General features: G+C 36.1%; 2 protein-coding genes across 2 annotated transcripts in view; one reads left to right on the top strand and one right to left on the bottom strand.

Moving 5' to 3' along the window:
• Positions 1-24: 24 nt before the first annotated feature.
• LOC145331533 (proteasome subunit alpha type-4-like) lies at positions 25-3461 on the bottom strand. Its single transcript, XM_080176243.1, has 6 exons — positions 3022-3461; positions 2191-2357; positions 1865-1950; positions 1343-1497; positions 1083-1207; positions 25-381 (listed from the first exon to the last, which is right to left on the bottom strand). Exons 1-6 carry the CDS (start codon positions 3139-3141, stop codon positions 255-257), a joined length of 780 nt encoding a protein of 259 aa, XP_080032369.1. The 5' UTR covers positions 3142-3461; the 3' UTR covers positions 25-254.
• Positions 3462-5335: 1874 nt separating this feature from the next.
• Positions 5336-17146, top strand: part of capt (adenylyl cyclase-associated protein 1) — a 29008-nt gene continuing 17197 nt past the window's right edge. Inside the window, exons 1-3 of the mRNA XM_080176240.1 lie at positions 5336-5456; positions 5579-5682; positions 8798-8924. Coding sequence (XP_080032366.1) covers positions 5435-5456; positions 5579-5682; positions 8798-8924 — 253 coding nt within the window. The 5' untranslated portion in view covers positions 5336-5434. The remainder of the gene's footprint in view (positions 5457-5578; positions 5683-8797; positions 8925-17146) is intronic.

Raw genomic sequence — 17146 nt, 5'->3', positions numbered from 1 at the left:
AAAAGAATTTTTAGTAAGAAAACATTTTCTTTTTAATATTTTATATTGTTGCAATTTAATAATAAATACATAATGATATAAGAAACATATCACAATAATACAATTTTTGCTGGTTTAAAGTCATTCATGTGATCTTTTTTTTTTAGATATTATCATAAAAGTGTAAAATGACTTTAGTTTAATAATCACCAAAAAACACGGAAAGCGTGCCGATAAATTTCCCCACATTATTATGATAAAATATGGCGGATTTCTTATGGTTTTTGCTTCTCTTTCTCCTTCTTGGCGGCCTCGGCTTCAGCCTCAGTTTTCTCATATTTCTTGATCAGTTCATCCACTTTGTCAGCCGCTAGAATCTGGATCTTGGTCTGTCCATTCTCCCTGAAAATAATAATAATATTACTGTTGTGGAAAGATATTTCTGATGCACTAAGATGACAAGACACGTCTACACGAAGAATACTATGGCAGGTGTTTTAATATCTATTCTATGATTGCAGTTTATAATAGGTACTGGTAGTGGTAGTATCGAACCTTAGATCCCAAAGAAAGTTATTTTTTTTTGTTATTTGAACCTAATACACTGAAGTTTCTTAGTTATATCATTTGTCTTGAAGAGTACTTAAATTAAACCCAACCCTTTAATGTAAAAGGGGTAGTTTCACGAAATGCATTTGAACTTAATTTAGTGAACCGCATATTTTATCTTGGTTAAAGGGTTAAACTACATTTATATGGCATATACTTGAAAGAATTTCAATTTTCTACCAAATAGTTTTTAAAATATCAAGACTTAAAAATCGTCTTTTCAAATTGCATATATCACAAAAAGACAATTTTCAAGTCTTGATATTTTAAAAACTACGAGGTAGAAAATTGAATTTATTTCAAATATATGCTATATAAATGTAGTTTAACCCATTAACTAGGAAAAAATATGGGGTTCACTAAATTAAGTTTTCGTGAAACTTACCCTATCAGTTAAAGATCACCACCTTTACCTTTCTTTATATTTGATCTGTCCCAAATCATGGCCTATTTTTATCACATTTTTAAAACCTCAAAAATTAAAGAAAGCTTACCTAGTCAAGGTCGACAATTCAATCTTCTCTGGGCTGAGCTTTGTCATGTCCAGTGTCTTGCTGAGAACCTTGATGGCCAAGTCTAAAGCGTCCGGCAGAGAAGTTTCATCTTCTTTGTACTCCTGGTTTTCAAGGTTAATTCACTTTTTGTTAAGTTATTTTAATTTTTTAAGTTAACTAAAAAACTTTTAGAAGTATATGAAAACAAATGTATGCCTAGGTATTTATCAAAATTTATTATAAATGAATCAACATTCCTGTTTGAGCATGCTAACGGCAGCGTTCCAGTTATTGCCGACACAGGTTGCCTTCCAGCCTCCATAGTTGCCGCTGGGATCAGACTGGTACAGCTGGAAACCGTAATGCTTATCCCAACCCATGTACAGGATAGAGACACCAAAGGGTCTTTTACCACCTATAAATAAATTTCTTTAAAAATAATATGTAGTACAATTGATAGCAGAGGTTTTCACAATTCTTACTCTCTACACACAAAAAAAGACTATATATCAAAGAAGGTAAATAAGTGCTGTATGTTTGGTTTGTATTAAACTATTTAAGAGGCTGTACCCACCGATAGGAATTTTAAAAAAAATTTCCTTGGTATATTATTGTGTGGCCAAAAGTAAATTAAATATCTGAAAACGTGAATATTTGGAGGAATATAATTTATTTAGAAATTTTATTAGGTAATAAATGGAACAAAAGTAATTTATATAAATATCAATTAGATACACTAGGTAGGTACTAAAAATCTTATTAGGTATAAGTAATATATTGACCTGATTGAGTGTATGCCTGTTTGATGTCACACAACCAAGAAACTAGCTGTTCAACTGGAATACTTTCGCCGTAGGAATATTTATACCTTAAAATTAAATTGTATAAAAGAAAATGTACTACTTTGTTATCAGCTTATACCAACAACGAAATTAATTCGGAATAAAATCACAAAACCTATGTGCGATTTTCAGCTGTCCTTGGGGAACAACACATAATAGAATTCTTCTCTTCTGTCCTCAAATATTACTTTAGAATTATTTTGCTTGTTAGTTAAACTCTTATTCCCACTTTATAATATAGATATAATATAATTGCTTGCTGTTACCTTTGTCCAATAAGCCTGAGCTCATTAGTAAGGAGATTAGCATCACTGGTTAAACCAGCTACGCTGCAAGCAATATCATCGTTCAGTTTGAAGATTTTCTCAGAGTGGAAGACCTCGTCCAATAGTTTGTTTGTGTTACGACGCTCTGCAGCCAACACAATACCATCCTGGAAATTAGTAAAAATTCAATCAAAAAAATCATACTAACCTAGTTCAAATACCCCTATATGTACCATTGATTTTTTATTTGTTCCTTCTTAACATTAAAGAATCACCATACCTATTATAATCTAAGTGACAAAAGTCTAAAGCAACATGTATCTTAAAACTAAAATAATTTGTACTTTAAGCTAGGGGACTCAAAGTACATGTTCTGAAATTATCATTAAACAAGAAGTTTGAATAATCATTTTAATGGTAGACGGATATATATTTACATCTATTTTATAGTTAATCTAGTTATTATTCAAGAACAAATAATTAAATCCATCCTATTATATTGTATAGGGGTGTATATTCTGCACAATATTCATTTTTTCCCCTGCTGCAATTTTTTTTTTTTTCCGCTCCTAGTTTTTTCCAGCACGGAAGGAAATAAAATGAAAAAAATATTTTCAAAATTCTATATTATATTCATATCACCCCTCCCACATATTCTTTTAGTTTTTTTCACCATAAAGGTGAGAAAATAGAAAAAAATGCTATCAGTTCTCTTAAATTTAACATTTTTTTCCCCCCAACCAGATGTTTTTTTACTCCCCCCCCCCACCCCCCAGCAGGGTCAAATTTGAAAATATTCACCCCTGCTATATTGTAGTAATTAAATAATACCTTAGCTAAAATACCGAGGCAGGTGCCGGCATGTCCAATAGCCTCCATAGCATACTCAACTTGATACAAACGTCCCTCGGGGGAGAAAATAGTTGTCCGAGAGTCATAACGTCTTGCCATTTTGTCTAAAAAATAAACTGCAGATACAAGCAAACTATACTTTAATACTTCTCTAAATTTTATTTACATTATGGCAACATGCAACTATCAGAACAAAATTCAGAATGATAGATAAAAAGAGATTATACTGGAAAAACTTTAAAACGTAAAACATCAATGCTAAAATCTGACTTCGAGCCTAATTGTTCTAGGAATCAACATTTCAAAATCATGCAACTTGTGAATTATTGTATAAACTTTACTAGTGAAAATACAAATTCATTGTAACATTATTTTCATTTTTCTGCCGGGTCATTCCCATTTGTTTTGATTATTGGAAAGTTAGCAGACAATATTGTAGGCTTTTAGTAAAACTAAATACTTTTATATATTATTCTTTTTACAAGAAAAACACAAAATAAAATTTTAGAATACAATGTAACAATGTATTTTAATGATATTGAAAAGGATTTTTTTAATCAAAAAATTAAATAACCTTTTAAATATTTTAGTATTTAAAAAAAAAAAATATCTACAGTTACTAAAAGCCATAACAAAAGCGCAGAATGCCGCTGAATTTTATAATGACTCACTTTCTCCCTCTAACCCACCCCTCTTAAAACTCCGTCTATTCCCCCTTACTTCTCTTTCCTCCGTTGTAAAACAGATGTGCCACATAAAAAACTCATTTTCCTTTTTTTTTTTAAATTTGAAATGACAATTTAAAGGTAATTTTTTATAAATAAAACTCAGTAAATTAAGTTGTAACCTAAAGTAAATTTGTATAAAAAAGTTTAAAAATTATCTTAATTGACGAATCTGGCCACTCTGTATTTGTCCCCACCTACTGACGGATCTATGAAAAAGATCGCTCGCCGGTTTCTGAGTCTGACTTAATTTTGTGATTAGAATTTAGATCTATCTAAGCGAGAAAAGTTATTTGCCAATGTTATTAACGTAAATTAAATAACATTTGTACTACAATATTATTTGAAGGACCTTTATAATTCCAAAACTTTATTATCTCATAATTAACCTACATTAGAAATTTCAAAACATTTTTGAACTTTTCTATGGTATTTATTTTTAAGTTTTATTATTATTATTTTGTCTCCTGGATGTCCCTCAGGTGATGCACTGGAGTGTTTTACTTATAAATGTAAATTATTTATTAATAAGTTAAGAGGGAATTCGACTCTTTTTTTTTGGGGGAGGGGGTTAGTTATCTCCCCCCTCTAAAAAGGGGGGAGGCGGATGCGCCACTTTTTGAAACCAAAAGTAAAAGTCAACAAAGGAACTCAACTAAAAAAAGAGTTACAGGTCTGAGATTTTGCATGGCAGTTGCTTTATAGGGGAACAATATGGAACTGTGAAGAAACGGCGGCGAAACCGCCGTTTTCCGCCGAAATTTTTTTGCCCTTTCTCGGCGGTTTTCGGCGGTTGTGCCGCCGTTTTTTCACAGTTCCATATTGTACCCCTATAAAGCAAATGCCATGCAAAATGTCAGACCTGTAACTCTTTTTTTAGTTGAGTTCCTTTGACTTTTAGTTTTGGTTTCAAAAAGTGGCGCATCCGCCTCCCCCCTTTATTAACCTTCCCTGGACCAATTACTAAATCAGAGTACCATCATTATCCAAGCAGTTAGCTAGATCTGTACTGAATTAGATAAGACATCCTTTTACATCTAATTAATTAAGCGCGCAGTAAGGTTAGATTAGGTAAAACTTCATTCCTATATCAGGGATCAAATACAGACAAAGTTTATATCTGAAAATGCCAGGTATGGATGAATTGAGCACTCTGGTGAACAGGCTAGAGGCTGTGGCACTCAGGCTGGAAGGAGCTGCAGGAACAGATAACATTTTAACTGCCAACAGAAAATATATTCTTGTTGTAATAAAGATTATCTATTAATTTTCTTTTCAAATGCGTACATAGATTTGTAAATATTTAGCATCATGCATAGTTATTTTGTGTATTTGGGAGGTCATTTGCAAGCTGGAACATTTGTATTTAAACATTTCACTAGGTTAATGCATGTCGAGGAAAGATTTGTCTTCTAGTTATAGAAGATGAAGACAAAGAGCATAATAAACCCGAGATTTTAATCACATTGGACATATTGAGATACCTAAGATGTTAGCTTAAGATTTATTGACGTAACCGACAATATTTTCATTATAAACTGATATAATACAATAATCAAAATGTTTAACTGACAGGTAAAGGTGGCGGCTCAGGTGCTGACGATACCAGTTTGGCGGCTGCTGTTGCTGCCTTTGATGCTGTTCTTGCCGGCTCTTTTGTTAAATTCATGAATACAAGCAAAATTATTGGTAAGATATGTTGCACCTGAAATTATGTTAATTTTAAATCCTCTTTTTGATAAAATTTGATTTAAAACAAAAGCAGTGCATGCATTTTTATGTTAAAGCTTAATGAATCTTTCTTTTGTCAGGTGGTGACGTTGAAAAAATTGCCGCTATGACCCAGCAAGCCCTAAGTGCTGAGAGAAATTTCATTATTATCGCTTCTAAATCAAAAAAGCCAACTGATCAAAAGGTAAAAATAGATTTGTTATTGTTGTGTTATAAATGTTTTCAAGTATTGGAGAGATCGCAATGCTATATTGTTATAGATGGATTATGTTCAAATGTTACGTATACACACAAGCTACTTTCTAATTGAAAATGTTATATGTCTGTTCTTCTGAAACTTGTTCTCTGCTCATACCCAATTGACAATATGCAGGGCGACCACTGCATACTATATATACTATAAATACTATATAGGATGAATTTGGATACTATATCATACTATATGACCAAAATTTACTATATATACTATATATTATTACCTTTATTTGACCTAAATTTACTATATATACTATATAATATTATATTTATATAACAAAAAACGGATTTTGTGACAACACCTCTTAAGGAGTGTTTTGTCTTATTTTTAGGTTTTCTCCTATTTCTAGCCCCTGCGGGGCAATCATTAACCTTTATCTTACCTAACCTAACCTATCAAAAGCTACTGTAATTTGATGAAACGCCCCTTAAGAAGCTTCCATTAATCTTACCATATTACGAAATTGCCAATTATGACCAATAGGGGGGGGGGGGGTTAATGCAACCATCTCGTAATCAATGATTAAATGGTACTTAGACTCCGAATTTCGTTACGAAATTTGGCATGAGTTTTCCTTGATAGTTGTTTTTTCCCTAAATTGAACAAAAAATTGGAAAAGTAACGGTGAAGGGTTGGCGGCTTAGCCGTTTAGCCATTTTTTAGCTATTTTCAGGGCAAATCCGTCACGAAACCCATCTCCACATAATACTCTTTGCCACGCGAAAACGTTATCAAACGGTTCTAGCCGGTAGTTGCTGGTACTAGAAATTAAAAAAGTAGATTTTGGTATCATCTCACATGATTTAAAGCAAAAATATGTTGATTGCTACGTGATTTATGACAGATTTGCCCTAAAAATAGTCAAAAAACGGCTAAATGCTGAGCTGTTAGCCGTTACTTTTTAAACTTTTTGTTCAATTTAGGGAAAATAGACCTACCAAGGATTACTAATTTAAACTTTTTTTTGTGTAACCCCCAATTATTTAGGAGGGGATATTTACCCCCCTCCCCAAACAATTTTTTTTCGCGCGCATTTTTACTACTAAATATTTTATAATTGGTAGTTACCTTTTTATATAATTACATTACCCCCCCCAAAAAAAATTTTCGGCGTAAATTTTTTGGGGGGGGGGGAATTTACCCCTGCCAACAGATTTCAGGGCGGGTAATTACCCCCCCCCCCCCCAGCAAATTTGAACTCCAGGGTTAGGAGTTAACTTAGGAGCGTTTCGCGCACCACCCTAGCAAATCCTTGCGAACACCACTTTAAAAAAGTGACAGATTTTTAAAGTGCCATTTAAAAGGGTGGGAGATGGTGATATAACTTTTGGCATTATCCTCTTGGTAATATTTTTTCACTTTTAAAAATTGCGGCCACAGGAGCCTTTTAAAGATTTCTGGAGACCAGGAGGATCAGGACCTGAAGGATCATACCTGGAACCTGAATGTGACTTGAACACCTGTATTTTATATAAGGATGTACTACTAGAGGATTTTTTAGTATTTTGGTATGATAAAATGCTTTGTTATAGTCAAAAAAATATTTTTGCTCTTTACCTGGATGACCCTGCCAGGTTTGCTGGCATCCTGTGCCCGCCAGGATGGAGATATTCAAAAAATTCCAACTCTCAGTTATGTGTCATACCCATACTTAAAAAGTCAAGCAGTTTGGGCTCTATCTTTCACACACAGAAAATGAGATAGAAAAAACTGGATGGGGGGGCGTTCAACGCCCCTCCCCCCCCCGACCGTTAAGGGTTAACAGAGTAGCTTTTCATAGGTCCCGTGTAGGTTTATAACTATTTTTTTTTTGAGGGCAGGTACCACCACCCTCCCAAGAGAAATCACAAAAAAAATCAAGTTATTTAAGGAATTAAAGACCCATCAAGTAATCCCACCCCCTTAAAACGCCCTTATTTAAAATTGGTTTATATGTTAAAAATGCCCCCCCCCCCCACCTAAAGCAAAGTGCCTCCGAGGGGCTCTTTGATTAAGAGGGGCGGCAATATTTTCAAAATGCCCCCCCCCCCCCTCAAGACAAAGTGCTTCGCACGCCACTGCTACAGTAAGAAAGATATGAGAAAATCCCTTAAAATAAATTATTGTTTGTGATCATGATTTAAATATCAGTTATTTTTCATAGAATTAACTTAATTATATGTGAGATTGCTTTGATTACAACATTGCTTTGAGGTATTATTGATGAAGTATATACTATGATTTACTAAATAATTCAAAGTCCGATACTATATCATACTATATGAGTAAAAAAAAATATACTATATATACTATATGGGAGAAAAAAATATACTATAAATATACTATATTTTTTTGGTTTTGGAGTGGTCGCCCTGAATATGATACTAAAGACATACACAAGTAACATGATATCTATGTTTCTGTCTGTAGAAAAAGATCTCGCTAATCTCTGCAACCTACAGTGATCTTAGAAGGTTGTTGGGGGCGGAGACGTACGTAAGTATTTATTGATAAAGTTTTTGGCCAGGGTGCCGGAGCCGTATAATTTTGATGCGGCTCCGGCTCCAGCTCCGGCTCCTACCTTAAAATTAATATATAAATTTTTTTTCATTATTGAATTTGATAAAATAAAATAAATAATATAAAATATTTTGCTTTTATTTGATTAAAGCTATATAAAAGTAGAAGGATGTGTGTCTATTTGTTAAGTAATAATAGTTTTTCAGTTTATTATATGGAAATAGACCGTTTCCAAATTATAATATTACTTTAAAAAATCATTTTTAGCTAGTCCGGAGCCGTTTTTAACGAAAAATACGGCTCCGGATCCACCAAAAATGTTGCTGCTCCCGGCTCCGGCTCCAGAACACTGTTTTTGGCGATTTTCTATTTAATCATTACTATGTCCGTTCAACCATATATCATTATTTGATCTTAGCTACTTATGTATGTTGGCATCTTTGAATACCGCTTATTAACTCATAAACTCTTGCCTTAGAAGGTCGATGTCCTACTTTAATTCAGCTTTTTTACTTACTCAGTCATTTAATTTTTATTTGTTTAGGAATTAATGTCCTTACTGAGTCCCATTTCCAACAAAATCCAAGAAATTACCGAGTTCAGAGAGAAAAACCGCCGTTCAGAATATTTTAACCATCTTTCTGCCATTTCTGAAAGTATTGCCGCGCTAGGTAAGAATTTTTATAAAGAAGTTGTAAATAGCCATGCTTATTAACCATTACCCTGTTAAAAATCCACTTAAATCTTAAATTCTGTACATTTGAATTTGCTCAAAGAAATTATTTGAATTAACTAGAATTATGACATTTTTTGGGTTACAATTATAGAGCAACTTTGATGCTTAGAATTAATGAAATAACACAATAAAATGAAACAATGTTGCCGAATAATCATTAATTATTTTAATGTTTATATAAGAGAAAGTTCTTAAGTGACGCATTGACACCAATTTCAGAAAATCTTTGCTTTTAAAAGAATTTATCTCAACATGTTTTTTTTATGAGTAATTTAAATATTTCTTATTCTGAAGAATTGAAATAAGTAAGAAAAAGAACGAGTAGTTTCATAGAAACATATCACAATTGTTCAATATTTTTTTTATAACGAGAAAAATATGTTTTAAATAGCAGAGTAATGGTTTTATAAAGAAAAAAATCAGTTAGGTAATCTTTTGTCTGTATTCTTGATTATATAAAAAATTTTCATCTTCAACAATCTTTTAAGTTACTGACTGTGATGCTTTCGCACGTACGGCTACACTTAGTTGTAGAGTAACGTCGCTTCTTTAAAACTTGACATGAATAATCTGCAAGTGTTCGACCCAATTGTAGTTCTTTATAATTGTTTTATGCTCTAGTAACAATTATATAGTTCTAAAGTTACTTCACAAAAATATGCATCACTGTTTTCAATTTAACAAGGATGACAACATCAATAGAAAACCAAAAAAGTCGTTAACATGTATAACAACATCCATGTAAGTACTAAGCAAAGCTATGGGACAATCTAGTTGGTTTTAATCCGACGTAAAACTGTCTGAAATTTAGGCTGTTGGATAGCAAAGAAGAATCATAGGAATCACCATTTTATATATCAATCCAATAGGACAATACAAAACTAGATTTTGTTTTTAGTTAAATTAAGAAAAGACATGAGGACTTTACATTATTAATTATAGAGTTGCAATGCTTTCAAAATTATTTCTTATTAGCACAGGAATGATTATGAATTCTAACAATTAAGTATAGATTTATTATCTTAAGTCTTAACTAACAATTTTGGATGTACAAACAGACTTTCCTTCAACTAAGAAAAGATTCGCTTTCTAATATATTTAAATCCTATGCACATTTTCTAGATTCAAATATAGAGTAGGGTAAAGCGGGGCGATCTCGGTTTTGAGGTGAAGTCGGTATTTTTTTGACCACCTTCATTAAATGACATTTTTCTCCATGTTCTAATCGAATGACAGAAAAAAACATTAAATCAAATTTGTTCCTTATTAAATTGCCTACAAAAAAGTATAAAATGAAATTTTTGTGAGCTGAATTTTTAGGGTATTTTTTTTTCGATTTTTTTGCTTCGGTCGGAAAAACGGTAAGTTGGACAAAAACTGGTAAGAGCTAGAGCTTAGACGTCTTCAGGGGACTTATTAAGAATCTAATAGGCTATCCATTTCCGTTTAAAACTTTAAAAAAGCTTGTATAGTTTTTTCTTAAATCGACTAAAAGTCAAGCGGGGCGAATTCGGTTTTTTCACTTTTTATACTAACTTTTTCAATTTTATATAAAAAAGTGAAATTTTCGAGAGAAAAAAGTCAAATTTCTCGTACTTAGAAAAAAGGGGGATGTGGAAAATAACCATTTGGGCAGGGGGGGGGGGGTTTACTCGAGAACCCTTAGAGCTAGAGGGAGCTAATTTTGGATATAAGCTTCTATGGGGCCAAAGTTACTTTTAAAATTATCGTCGACCCCCCACCCCCCCCCAAATTTTTTTTTTTTTTGGGGGGGGGGGGCGGGTGGATTATACTATGGGATGTTTCTCATAAACGACTTGAGATAAATGGAGCAAACCTTGGGATACAAGTTTTGTAGGCCTATATTTGATATTAGAATTATCGTTGACCACCCACCCACCCCAAAACCCCTAATTTGGGGGGGGGGGGGGGGAGGGGCGGGTGAATTATACTATAGGGTGTTTCTCATAAACGACTTGAGATATATGGAGCAAACCTTAGGATACAAGTTTTGTAGGCCTATATTTGATTTTAGAATTATCGTTGACCACCCACCCACCCCAAAACCCCTAATTTGGGGGGGGGGGGGGGCGGGTGAAATATACTATAGGGTGTTTCTCATAAATGACTTGAGATAAATGGAGCAAACCTTAGGATACAAGTTTTGTAGGCCTATATTTGATTTTATAATTATCGATGACCACCCACTCACCCCCAAACCCCTAATTTTTTTTTGGGGGGGGGGGCGGGTGGATTATACTATAGGGTGTTTCTCATAAACGACTTGCAGCAATTTTATTTTGGGTGCTACTCCCTTAGTTTTAGAGATAATTGGATGAAATCTTTTGGGCTGGGTCACTAATTACCCCAACTATTGGTATCTTTAAAAAAACGGCTGCGAGACCGCCGCTCCCGCCGCCCGCCGCCATTTACCGCCGCCACTAAAAAAAATTTTTTTATTGCATTTCTCGCCGAATTAGGCAATTTGGAATCATTTGAGACCATGTTATTTTTTTCAAAAATTTTTCACCTTACAAGCAACCCTGCGGGGGATTTAGTAATTTTTTTCAAATTCTCAAAAAAAAATAACATGGTCTCAAATGATTCCAAATTGCCTAATTCGGCGAGAAATGCAATAAAAAATTTTTTTTTGATGGCGGCTGTAAACGGCGGCGGGCGGCGGGAGCGGCGGTCCCGCCGCCGTTTTTTTAAAAAGATACCAATAGTTGGGGTAATTAGTGACCCAGCCCAAAAGATTTCATCCAATTATCTCTAAAACTAAGGGAGTAGCACCCAAAATAAAATTGCTGGTATGTCGTGTGATAAGTCACCACATTTCCCCCCCCCCCTTTACTTACAATTTTGTTTCGACTTTTATTTTGGGTGCCACTCCCTTAGTTTTAGAGATAATTGGATGAAATCTTTTGAGCTGGGTCACTAATTACCCCAACTATTGGTATCTTTAAAAAAAACGGCAGCAGGACCGCCGCTCCCGCCGCCCGTCGCCATTTACCGCCGCCACCAAAAAAATTTTTTTATTGCATTTCTCGCCGAATTAGGCAATTTGGAATCATTTGAGACCATGTTATTTTTTTCAAAAATTTTTCGCCTTCCAAGCAACCCTGCGGGGGATTTAGTCATTTTTTTCAAATTCTCAAAAAAAAACATGGTCTCAAATGATTCCAAATTGCCTAATTCGGCGAGAAATGCAATAAAAAATTTTTTTTTGATGGCGGCAGTAAACGGCGGCGGGAAGCGGGAGCGGCGGTCCCGCCGCCGTTTTTTTTAAAAGATACCAATAGTTGGGGTAATTAGTGACCCAGCCCAAAAGATTTCATCCAATTATCTCTAAAACTAAGGGAGTAGCACCCAAAATAAAATTGCTGGTATGTCGTGTGATAAGTCACCACATTTCCCCCCCCCCCCCCCTTTACTTACAATTTTGTTTCGACTTTTATTTTGGGTGCCACTCCCTTAGTTTTAGAGATAATTGGATGAAATCTTTTGGGCTGGGTCACTAATCACCCCAACTATTGGTATCTTTAAAAAAAACGGCAGCAGGACCGCCGCTCCCGCCGCCCGTCGCCATTTACCGCCGCCACTAAAAAATTTTTTTTATTGCATTTCTCGCCGAATTAGGCAATTTGGAATCATTTGAGACCATGTTATTTTTTTCAAAAATTTTTCGCCTTACAAGCAACCCTGCGGGGGATTTAGTCATTTTTTTCAAATTCTCAAAAAAAAAACATGGTCTCAAATGATTCCAAATTGCCTAATTCGGCGAGAAATGCAATAACAAAATTTTTTTGATGGCGGCTGTAAACGGCGGCGGGCGGCGGGAGCGGCGGTCCCACCGCCGTTTTTTTTAAAGATACCAATAGTTGGGGTAATTAGTGACCCAGCCCAAAAGATTTCATCCAATTATCTCTAAAACTAAGGGAGCAGCACCCAAAATAAAAGTCGAAACAAAATTGTAAGTAAATTGGGGGGGTGGAAAATGTGGTGACTCGTCACTCAACATACCAGCAATTTTATTTTGGGTGCTACTCCCTTAGTTTTAGAGATAATTGGATGAAATCTTTTGGGCTGGGTCACTAATTACCCCAACTATTGGTATCTTTAAAAAAAACGGCAGCAGGACCGCCGCTCCAGCCGCCCGCCGCCATTTACCGCCGCCACCAAAAAAAATTTTTTTTTATTGCATTTCTCGCCGAATTAGGCAATTTGGAATCATTTGAGACCATGTTATTTTTTAAAAAAATTTTTCACCTTACAAGCAACCCTGCGGTCCCGCCGCCGTTTTTTTTAAAAGATACCAATAGTTGGGGTAATTAGTGACCCAGCCCAAAAGATTTCATCCAATTATCTCAAGGGGGGGCCTAATTCGGCGATAAATGCAATAAAAAATTTTTTTTTTGATGGCGGCTGTAAACGGCGGCGGGCGGCGGGAGCGGCGGTCCCGCCGCCGTTTTTTTTAAAATATACCAATAGTTGGGGTAATTAGTGACCCAGCCCAAAAGATTTCATCCAATTATCTCTAAAACTAAGGGAGTAGCACCCAAAATAAAAGTCGAAACAAAATTGTAAGTAAATTGGGGGGGGAAATGTGGTGACTCGTCACACGACATACCAGCAATTTTAATTTGGGTGCTACTCCCTTAGTTTTAGAGATAATTGGATGAAATCTTTTGGGCTGGGTCACTAATTACCCCAACTATTGGTATCTTTAAAAAAAACGGCAGCAGGACCGCCGCTCCCGCCGCCCGCCGCCATTTACCGCCGCCACCAAAAAAAATTTTTTTTTATTGCATTTCTCGCCGAATTAGGCAATTTGGAATCATTTGAGACCATGTTATTTTTTTCAAAATTTTTCACCTTACAAGCAACCCTGCGGTCCCGCCGCCGTTTTTTTTAAAAGATACCAATAGTTGGGGTAATTAGTGACCCAGCCCAAAAGATTTCATCCAATTATCTCAAGGGGGGGCCTAATTCAGCGAGAAATGCAATAAAAAAAAATTTTTTTGATGGCGGCTGTTAACGGCGGCGGGCGGCGGGAGCGGTGGTCCCGCCGCCGTTTTTTTTAAAAAGATACCAATAGTTGGGGTAATTAGTGACCCAGCCCAAAAGATTTCATCTAATTATCTCTAAAACTAAGGGAGTGGCACCCAAAATAAAAGTCGAAACAAAATTGTAAGTAAATTGGGGGGGGAAATGTGGTGACTCATCACACGACATACCAGCAATTTTATTTTGGGTGCTACTCCCTTAGTTTTAGAGATAATTGGATGAAATCTTTTGGGCTGGGTCACTAATTACCCCAACTATTGGTATCTTTAAAAAAAACGGCTGCGAGACCCCCGCTCCCGCCGCCCGCCGCCATTTACCGCCGCCACCAAAAAAAAATTTTTTTTATTGCATTTCTCGCCGAATTAGGCAATTTGGAATCATTTGAGACCATGTTATTTTTTTCAAAAATTTTTCACCTTACAAGCAACCCTGCGGGGGATTTAGTCATTTTTTTCAAATTCTCAAAAAAAATAACATGGTCTCAAATGATTCCAAATTGCCTAATTCGGTGAGAAATGCAATAAAAAAAAATTTTTTGGTGGCGGCTGTAAACGGTGGCGGGCGGCGGGAGCGGCGGTCCCGCCGCCGTTTTTTTTAAAAGATACCAATAGTTGGGGTAATTAGTGACCCAGCCCAAAAGATTTCATCCAATTATCTCTAAAACTAAGGGAGTAGCACCCAAAATAAAATTGCTGGTATGTCGTGTGACGAGTCACCACATTTCCCCCCCCCCGTTTTAATTACAATTTTGTTTCAACTTTTATTTTGGGTGCTACTCCGTTATTTTTAGAGATAATTGGATGAAATCTTTTGGGCTGGGTCACTAATAACCCCAACTATTGGTATCTTTAAAAAAAAACGGCGGCGGGACCGCCGCTCCCGCCGACCGCCGCCGTTTACAGCCGCCGACAAAAAAAAAATTTTTATTGCATTTCTCGCCGAATTAGGCAATTTGGAATCATTTGAGACCATATTATTTTCGAGAATTTGAAAAAAATGACTAAGTCCCCTGCAGGGTTGCTTGTAAGGCGAAAAATTTTTGAAAAAAATAACATGGTCTCAAATGATTCCAAATTGCCTAATTCAGCTAGAAATGCCATAAAAAAATTTTTTGGTGGCGGCGGTAAACGGCGACGGGCGGCGGGAGCGGCGGTCCCGCCGCCGTTTTTTTTAAAGATACCAATAGTTGGGGTAATTAGTGACCCAGCCCAAAAGATTTCATCCAATTATCTCTAAAACTAAGGGAGTAGCACCCAAAATAAAATTGCTGGTATGTTGTGTGATGAGTCACCACATTTCCCCCCCCAATTTACATACAATTTTGTTTCGACTTTTATTTTGGGTGCCACTCCCTTAGTTTTAGAGATAATTAGATGAAATCTTTTGGGCTGGGTCACTAATTACCCCAACTATTGGTATCTTTAAAAAAAAACGGCGGCTGGACCGCCGCTCCTGCCGCCAGCCGCCGTTTACAGCCGCCATAAAAAAAAAAAATTTTATTGCCCAAAATAAAATTGCTGGTATGTCGTGTGATGAGTCACCACATTTCCCCCCCCAATTTACTTACAATTTTGTTTCGACTTTTATTTTGGGTGCCACTCCCTTAGTTTTAGAGATAATTGGATGAAATCTTTTGGGCTGGGTCACTAATTACCCCAACTATTGGTATCTCTTAAAAAAAACGGCGGCGGGACCGCAGGGTTGCTTGAAAGGTGAAAAATTTTGAAAAAAATAACATGGTCTCAAATGATTCCAAATTGCCTAATTCGGCGAGAAATGCAATAAAAAAAAAATTTTTTTGGTGGCGGCGGTAAATGGCGGCGGGCGGCGGTCCTGCTGCCGTTTTTTTTAAAGATACCAATAGTTGGGGTAATTAGTGACCCAGCCCAAAAGATTTCATCCAATTATCTCTAAAACTAAGGGAGTAGCACCCAAAATAAAATTGCTGGTGTGTCGTGTGACGAGTCACCACATTTCCCCCCCCAATTTACTTACAATTTTGTTTCGACTTATTTTGGGTGCTACTCCCTTAGTTTTAGAGATAATTGGATGAAATCTTTTGGGCTGGGTCACTAATTACCCCAACTATTGGTATCTTTTAAAAAAAACGGCGGCGGGACCGCCGCTCCCGCCGCCCGCCGCCGTTTACAGCCGCCATCAAAAAAAATTTTTTTATTGCATTTCTCGCCGAATTAGGCCCCCCCTTGAGATAATTGGATGAAATCTTTTGGGCTGGGTCACTAATTACCCCAACTATTGGTATCTTTAAAAAAAAACGGCGGCGGGACCGCAGGGTTGCTTGTAAGGTGAAAAATTTTTTTAAAAAATAACATGGTCTCAAATGATTCCAAATTGCCTAATTCGGCAAGAAATGCAATAAAAAAAAATTTTTTTTGGTGGCGGCGGTAAATGGCGGCGGGCGGCGGGAGCGGCGGTTCTGCTGCCGTTTTTTTTAAAGATACCAATAGTTGGGGTAATTAGTGACCCAGCCCAAAAGATTTCATCCAATTATCTCTAAAACTAAGGGAGTAGCACCCAAAATAAAATTGCTGGTATGTTGTGTGACGAGTCACCACATTTCCCCCCCCCCCCAATTTACTTACAATTTTGTTTCGACTTTTATTTTGGGTGCTGCTCCCTTAGTTTTAGAGATAATTGGATGAAATCTTTTGGGCTGGGTCACTAATTACCCCAACTATTGGTATCTTTAAAAAAAAACGGCGGCGGGACCGCCGCTCCCGCCGCCCGCCGCCGTTTACAGCCGCCATCAAAAAAATTTTTGTTATTGCATTTCTCGCCGAATTAGGCAATTTGGAATCATTTGAGACCATGTTTTTTTTTTGAGAATTTGAAAAAAATGACTAAATCCCCCGCAGGGTTGCTTGTAAGGCGAAAAATTTTTGAAAAAAATAACATGGTCTCAAATGATTCCAAATTGCCTAATTCGGCGAGAAATGCAATAAAAAAATTTTTTGGTGGCGGCCGTAAATGGCGACGGGCGGCGGGAGCGGCGGTCCTGCTGCCGTTTTTTTTAAAGATACCAATAGTTTGGGTAATTAGTGACCCAGCCCAAAAGATTTCATCCAATTA

The sequence above is a fragment of the Acartia tonsa genome, chromosome 11 (genome assembly GCF_053477335.1).
Source record: "Acartia tonsa isolate MP-2025a chromosome 11, ASM5347733v1, whole genome shotgun sequence".
NCBI lineage: Eukaryota > Metazoa > Arthropoda > Copepoda > Calanoida > Acartiidae > Acartia > Acartia tonsa.
Note: the sequence above shows the minus strand (reverse complement) of the source record. Positions and strands in the feature narration are given on the sequence as shown.

What these genes read in the sequence shown, in the direction of transcription:
- LOC145331533 (XM_080176243.1), bottom strand. Translation starts at nt 3,141, where the DNA reads ATGGCAAGACGTTATGACTCTCGGACAACTATTTTCTCCCCCGAGGGA. An exon ending in GCCTCGGTATTTTAGCTAAG is followed by an intron (nt 2,358 to 3,021) that starts GTATTATTTAAT and finishes ACTAATTTCCAG; the next exon opens with GATGGTATTGTGTTGGCTGC. An exon ending in CTGCCGTTAGCATGCTCAAA is followed by an intron (nt 1,208 to 1,342) that starts CAGGAATGTTGA and finishes AACCTTGAAAAC; the next exon opens with CAGGAGTACAAAGAAGATGA.